The 7,213-nt window shown below is 58.2% G+C and overlaps 1 protein-coding gene across 1 annotated transcript; it reads right to left on the reverse strand.

Moving 5' to 3' along the window:
- Positions 1-491: 491 nt before the first annotated feature.
- On the reverse strand, positions 492-6,498 carry CHADL (chondroadherin like). The gene is made up of 4 exons (XM_069586108.1): positions 4,644-6,498; positions 3,920-4,086; positions 3,087-3,285; positions 492-724 (listed from the first exon to the last, which is right to left on the reverse strand). Exons 1-4 carry the CDS (start codon positions 6,456-6,458, stop codon positions 692-694), a joined length of 2,214 nt encoding a protein of 737 aa, XP_069442209.1. The 5' UTR covers positions 6,459-6,498; the 3' UTR covers positions 492-691.
- Positions 6,499-7,213: the final 715 nt, after the last annotated feature.

Below are 7,213 nucleotides of genomic sequence, written 5' to 3' on the forward strand. Positions count from 1 at the left end.
TTCTTTGTCCCTGCCACTCCCCTCCCAGGACCCCGGGCTCCCCAAAGGCCCAGCCCGTGTCTTCATGCCCCTCATGCCCAGCGCAAAGCTGCCCTCAGCAAGTATATGACCAAGTGTACAAACATCCCTGGGACCTAGAGGTTAGCCAGTCACAGATGGCAGTGTTGACCTCCAGGACGTTTTAGCTCAAGGCACACAATGAACCTTGTCCCTCCACTGCCCTTGCCCTGGGATGTGGGGGTCGAGGGGGTGGGGAACACGTGAAGACTGGAAGACGTCCTGGGGAACAGAAGCCTCTCCACTCCTTGCCCACTGCCTGACGACGGCCTGCAGTGAGCGGCGCTCTGGGGCAAACGCTGGTGGAACCCCCTGCACCTTCCTTTACTGTCACCCCATCGGACTCGGCTGCTCAAGGGACGGGGGAGCAAGGGATTCCGCGTTTATGACAGCCTCATGCCAGACACTAGCTTACAGGTGTTCAAACTGCTTGCTTCATCTTTGATCCTGTGAGGATGTGCTGACTTTATTTTACATGTAAGAGAGAAGGCTCATTAAGATTCAGTAACTTGGTGACCTAAGTTGACAAGAAATGGAAACAGTGGGATTAAACTCCAGCTCGTCGGCCAGGTCACAACCAAGACTCGGTGGCTTCAATCTGGAGAGCACCCCAGCGCAGAACATTCTGCTGGGATCAGGGTCCGTGTCCTTCAAGGCCTTTGTATTCCTGGGAGGAACAGCTACTTTCAATAGAAGTAGAAACAAATCCTAGGGCTTCCCTGATGACTTAGTAAAGAATCCGCCTGCCAGTGCAAGAGATGCTGGCTTGGTCCCTGATCTGGGGAGATGCCACATGGAGGACAACTACTGAGCCTGTGCTCTAGAACCCAGGAGCTACAACTGCTGAGCCCATGTGCAGCCAATTGCTGAAGCCCGAGAGCCACCACAGTGAGAGGCCTGCGCACCACAATGAGTAGCCCCCACTTGCTGCGATTCGAGCGAAGCCCGTGCAGCCAACAAGACCCAGCCCAGCCAAAATAAAATAAACCCCAGGTGTGATCACTCACCTAGAGCCAGACATTGTGGAATGGGAAGTCAAGTGGGCCTTAGGAAGCATCACTATGAACAAAGCTAGTGGAGGTGATGGAATTCCAGTTGAGCTATTTCAAATCCTAAAAGATGATGCTGTGAAAATGCTGCACTCAATATGCCATCAAATTTGGAAAACTCAACAGTGGCCACAGGACTGGAAAAGGTCAGTTTTCATTCCAATCCCAAAGAAAGGCAATGCCAAAGAATGCCTAAACTATTGCACAATTGCACTCATCTCACATGCTAGTAAAGTAATGCTCAAAATCCTCCAAGCCAGGCTTCAGCAATACGTGAACCATGAACTTCCAGATGTTCAAGCTGGTTTTAGAAAAGGCAGAGGAACCAGAGATCAAATTGCCAACATCCCCTGGATCACAGAAAAAGCAAGAGAGTTCCAGCAAAACATCTATTTCTGCTTTATTGACTATACCAAAGCCTTTCTGTGTGGATCACAACAAACTGGAAAATTCTGAAAGAGATAGGAATATCAGACCACCTTACCTACCTTCTGAGAAATCTGTATGCAGGTCAAGAAGCAACAGTTAGAACTGGACATGGAACAACAGACTGGTTCCAAATCGGGAAAGGAGTATGTCAAGGCTGTATATTGTCACCCTGCTTATTTAACTTATATGCAGAGTCCATCATGAGAAACGCTGGGCTGGATGAAGCACAAGCTGGAATCAAGCTTGCAGGGAGAAATATCAATAACCTCAGATATGCAGATGATACCACACTTATGGCAGAAAGCAAAGAAGAACTAAAGAGCCTTTTGATGAAAGTGAAAGAGTAAAAAAGTTGGCTTAAAGCTCAACATTTAGAAAACTAAGATCATGGCATCTGGTCCCATCACTTCATGGCAAGTAGATGGGGAAACAATGGAAACAGTGTCAGACTTTATTTCGGAGGGCTCTAAAATCACTGCAGATGGTGACTGCATCGATGAAATTAAAAGACGCTTGCTCCTTGGAAGAAAAGTTACGACCAACCACGACTGAAGTGACTTAGCAGCAGCAGCAGACGGCATATTAAAAAGCAGCGACATTACTTTGCTCACAGAGGTTCATCTAGTCAAAGCTTTGGTTTTTCCAGTAGTCGTGTATGGATTTGAGAGTTGGAATATAAAGAAAGCTGAGCGCCAAAGAATTGATGCTTTTGAACTGTGGCATTGGAGAAGACTCTTGAGAGTCCCTTGGACTCCAAGGAGATCCAACCAGTCCATTCTAAGGGAAATCAATCCTGAATATTCATTGGCAGGACTGATGCTGAAGCTGAAACTCCAATACTTTGGCCTCCTGATGCGAAGAACTGACTCATTTGAAAAGACCCTGATGCTGTGAATGATTGAAGGCGGGAGGAGAAGGGGACGACAGAGGGTGAGATGGTTGGATGGCATCACCGATTCAATGGACATGAATTTGGGTAAACTCCAGGAGTTGGTGATGGACAGGGAGGCCTAGCATGCTGCAATCCATGGGGTGGCAGAGTCGGACACGACTGAATGAACTGAATTATGATCCCAATTACTTTAAAAAGCAAAAAAGAAAACTATATGTTTTGTCAAATGTAATGTCAAGGGGGTGATGAAGTTTGATCTGTGGTGCCAACAACACACCTGTACCCTTGCTCTTCCCACCCCAGCAACAAGCGAGGCCCCGAGATTGGGTGGGAAAAGGCTGAATTGAAGCAAGCCAGCAGTGACCATCACTGTGGGATTCTTCTGGACACACACAGTCCCGGGAGGCTGCAGCTTAATCAGGCCACTGCCCAGGGGACAAAAGGTGTGCAGTCATTTCCTCATAAGCCCCCTCTGAGCTTAGCCCAGAGCTGGAGAGGGTGGACATCACTCTCAGAAGCCACCCGAAGAAGATCTGGTCCCTGCCCAGATCTACAACCTCATGAAACTGGGACCAAGACAAGTCAGACTCCTACTACCATAACGGCCTTAAAACCTGACCCACCCACCAAGGTCTTCCTGCCCCCACCCCTTGGCCAACCTTGTTCGCTTTCTGCTGTCTTCCCTTCACGGGGGTCCCCCGGGCGCCAGGCCTGGGGGCCGGTGTCCGCTTGGCTTTCCTGGCAGCCCGGCCTGGGCAGGCTTCAAAGACAGCAGCTGCGGCCTTCACCCTCTGGCCACGGGCACTGGGAGGGCTGGCACAGGTGGCCCCCATGCGCAAGTTCAGCCCAGCCAGCCACCTGAGAAGAAAAGTGGGGGTGGGGGAGCCCCCGTGCCGAGCTTTCCCGAGGACAGCGAGGAGGCCCCCAGGGATTTGGGGACGGTGGGGCCTAGTGGGTGAGTGGACGCACCAGTTACGTGATCCTGAGCAAGTCAAACCTCAGTCCCCTTCCTGTAAAAGGGGGCCAGTAATAAACAGTGGCGGAGGACTGGTGAGCCAAACTGATCTAGACAAGCTACTGAATTTAACATCATTTTACAGTCGCCATCATCCCCTTTACAGACGACGAAACAAGCACAGAGAGGCCACGTTCCTCAAAAGGAGACAATCACAGAGGCGGGTTTGAGCCCTGGTCACTGGGCTCCAGGGCCCTTGCTGCTTTCTTGGGCAATAATGTACAGCGCTCACACACTGACTAGGTCCACTCAGCCAGGCAGATTTCACCCCCGCTTTATGGATGAGGGAATAGAGGCTCTGGGAAACCCACCCCAAGCCCTGTGGGGTGGCTCCCCAGAGGGTAGCTGGCCCTGGCAGGATCCTCCCCCGTGAAAGGTGCTCAGATGGCACCGACTTGGTGCCCCCAGGGAGACGGTGGGGGCTTGAGAGCAGCTGGCCGGGCCCATAGCTGGGGGGGTTCAGGCGGGGGTGCTCACTTGTGAAGCGGAAGCAGCTGGCAGTCACAGTGGAACGGGTTGCCGCTGAGGTCAACGAGCTCCAGCTCACTGAGACCGGACAGGGCGTGCAGCGTCCGCAGCTGGTTCTTCTGCAGGTGTAGGCTCCGGAGCCGGGGCCCCAGGCCCGAGAAGGCCCCAGGAGAAATCTGCAGGAAGGTGCCAGGCCCTGGTGTGAGCTCCTGCCTGCCTGGGGAGTGGCGAGCCCAAGGCGGGGGCAGGAAGGGCAGTGCTTGTGGAAGACTCAGGCTGGTCCTGTTGGGACCTGACCTGAGCCATGACAGGCTCGAAGGGCCACACTAGGCCTAGGCCTCAAGCACTTGCCCTCTGCAAGTCACCCAGACCCCCCAGTTCATGGTTCTTTCTGCTAGGCCCTATCCCCCATATAATATAATTTATTTATAAATATTTGATTATAAATATAAATATGACTTATAAATATTTATAATATAATTTTATATATATATATATATATACCCCATATAATTATAACAAAAGCCCTGCCCACAACATGTGTAACAGAGGTGACCCCACAGACCCTGGGGAGCTCCCGCCTCCAGGCCTCAGCAGCATCCTCCCTGCGGCACAGCATTCAGCCTGATCTGCGGCCCGCACCTGAGCTCTTAGGGGCAGGCGCAGTGCCCGGCTCCTCTCAGGGCCCCCGTGCCCAGCCTGCCTCCCCTCGCCCCTCCTCCCCTGCGCCCACCTGCTCCAGGCCACTGCTGTTCAGGAAGAGGTGCTGCAGTGAACGGCCCACGGGCCGGAAGGCGCCATCTCGTAGGGCCCGGAGCGGGTTCCCAGAGAGCTGCAGCTCCAGGAGGGCCGGCAGCCCCTCCAGGGCCTCAGTGGGCACCTCGCCCAGCCGGTTCCTGTCCAGGTGCAACTGCTCCAGCTCCCGAGCGGGGCCCAGCGCCCCAGGGGACACTCGGGCGAGGCGGTTTCCACTCAGGTAGAGCCAGCGCAGGGCCCGCCCACCTGCCAGGTCACCGGGCGCCAGGTGGTCCAGGGCGTTGTCCTGCAGGTGCAGGGAGAAGAGGCTGGGCAGAGCGAGCAGGGCGGCCCCTGGCACCCGCACAAAGCGGTTCCGCTCCAGGTACAGGTAGCCCAGGCGGGGGGCGCCCTCGAGAGCGGCAGCGCTGAGGCCGGACAGCCGGTTGTCCGACAGGTAGAGGTAGACGAGGCTGTCCAGCCCCGCCAGGGCGCCCGCCTCCAGCTCCGTGAGGCCGCAGTGCTGCAGGTGCAGCGACACGAGGCGGCCCAGGCCCGGGAAGGCCGCCTGGGGCACCACGGGGAAGCGGTTCCGCCTGAGGTCCAGGAGCTGGGTGTCGTTGGGGAAGCCGCGGGGCACTGCCTGCAGGCCCCGGCCCTCACAGCTGCTGTGCCGCGACTCCGGGACGCACACGCAGGAGCGCGGGCAGGGCCCGGCCGCCCCGGCCTCCTCCCCAGGGGCGCCGTCAGGGGCCCGGGGCCGCGCGGCCTTCAGCTCTTCGGCCTCCTCCTCCGCCCCGGGCCCGGGGCAGCGCAGGTCCGAGGGCCGCAGGGCGTCCAGGGCCTCCCCGCGCAGGCGCCGCGGCCCCCAGCACGCGCCGTCCGAGCGCACGCGCGCCCGCGCCAGCCACTCCAGCAGCGGCCGGGCCCGGCAGCCGCACCAGAGCGGATTTCCCTGCAGCTGCAGCCGGCGCAGCTGCCCCAGGCCCTGCAGCGGCGGCAGGGCGTCCAGCTGGTTCCCGCGGAGATCCAGGGTATGCAAGCGGGGGCAGCGGGCGAAGGCCCGGGCATCCAGGGCCTGCAGGGCCCCGTGGTCCAGCCTCAGCTCCCGCAGGCCGGGGAGCGCCAGCTCATCCTCCTCGCCCATGTAGGTGAAGGGGTTGTGGCCCAGCTCGAGGCAGGCCAGGCCGCGGGCCTGGGACAAGGCGGCCCCGGGCAGGGCCTGCAGCTCGTTGTGGTGCAGGCTGAGCCGGCGCAGGGCAGGCAGGCCCGCCAGAGCCTCGGGGGCCAGCACGCTGAGCGCGTTGTGCGACAGCTGCAGCCAGCGGGCGCGCACCAGCCCCTGGAAGGCCATGGCAGGCAGGTAGACCAGGGCGTTGTGGGCCAGGTTCAGCGTGGTCACCGCGCCCAGCGCCCCAAACGTTCCTGGCCGCAGCTCCTCCAGCAGGTTCCCCGCCAGCTCCAGCCGCTGCAGCGAGCCTAGCCCGTCCAGCGCCTCCTGGGGCAGCGCGCGCAGGCGGTTGGAGGCCAGGTTGAGGAGGAGCAGGCGGCCCAGGCCTCGGAAGGCGCCCTCGGCCACCAGCCCCACCTGGCAGTGCCGCAGGTCCAGGTGCGTCAGGTGAGGCAGGTCCCGGAAGGCAGCCGGGGGGATCTCCTGCAGCACGTTGCCCTGCAGGTCCAGACGCTGGGTCAGCTGAGCAGGGAGAGGGAGGGGAAGCTGAGAGGCACCCGGACCACAGCCTGTGCCCCTTGCTAATGCTGGCAGCTGCTCTTCCCTCACCGGGAACAGTCTCCTCCCCCTCATTCTCTCCATCCTGCTTCCTGATGCCTCCTCCAGGAAGTCTTCCTCCACGGCCACCCGGGTATCCCCCACTCTGGCACTTTCCTCATTGAATCGTCACTGCCCCCTCTACTTTGATTCTCCAGCTCTTGACTCCGCAGGGCAGAGACCATACCTTATCCCAGTAGGTACCCAGTTCGCTGCCCCAGGGCCTGTAATTAACTCAGTATTATAGGTCACATAACTTGTTCCAATCACTTAGGATTTTAAATAGATCATCTCCGTTGTTGGCTGTTATCATTCCCATCTTACAGATGTGAAGACGGAGGCTCAGGGAGGAAAAGTGACTTGCAGGGGCCTTCCCCAGCCAGGTAGTGGCAGATCCTCCGGTGCCAGCCCAGGCTCCTCCCGCTGTCCTCTTCCACCCCACCTTGCCCTGCTGACCTCAGGGATGGCGGTTGGCACCTCGGTGAGGTTCTGGTGCCGGCAGGCGACATGCCTCCTGGGATTGTCGCAGACGCAGGCCTGTGGACAGCGCTGGGCCACCGCGCACCGGTTTGGCCCCAGCGGCAGCAGCAGTGGAATCAACAGCACCAGGGAGACGCTCTGGGGCCTGCCAGAGAGAAGGGCCAATTGTTCGCAGAACAAGAGACCCACACTGTCCACTTCCCTGAGCCCTGCTTCTTGTCCCAGAGCCCATCAGACGTCTTCCTCCTTTGGCGCTGGGGAAGCTTTCATTGTCCTGAGCCTCCAACTCCTCCACAGAGCTGGGATTCCCTGTTTTACAC

Source organism: Ovis canadensis, chromosome 3, assembly GCF_042477335.2.
Source record: "Ovis canadensis isolate MfBH-ARS-UI-01 breed Bighorn chromosome 3, ARS-UI_OviCan_v2, whole genome shotgun sequence".
Lineage (NCBI taxonomy): Eukaryota > Metazoa > Chordata > Mammalia > Artiodactyla > Bovidae > Ovis > Ovis canadensis.

Coding starts and splice junctions, on each gene's coding strand:
- CHADL (XM_069586108.1), bottom strand. CDS start 6,458: ATGGAGAGAATGAGGGGGAGGAGACTGTTCCCGGTGAGGGAAGAGCAG. Junction 3,286..3,919: donor CAGCTGCTTCCGCTTCACAA/GTGAGCACCCCC, acceptor TTTTCTTCTCAG/GTGGCTGGCTGGGCTGAACT. Junction 725..3,086: donor GACAGCAGAAAGCGAACAAG/GTTGGCCAAGGG, acceptor TGTTCCTCCCAG/GAATACAAAGGCCTTGAAGG.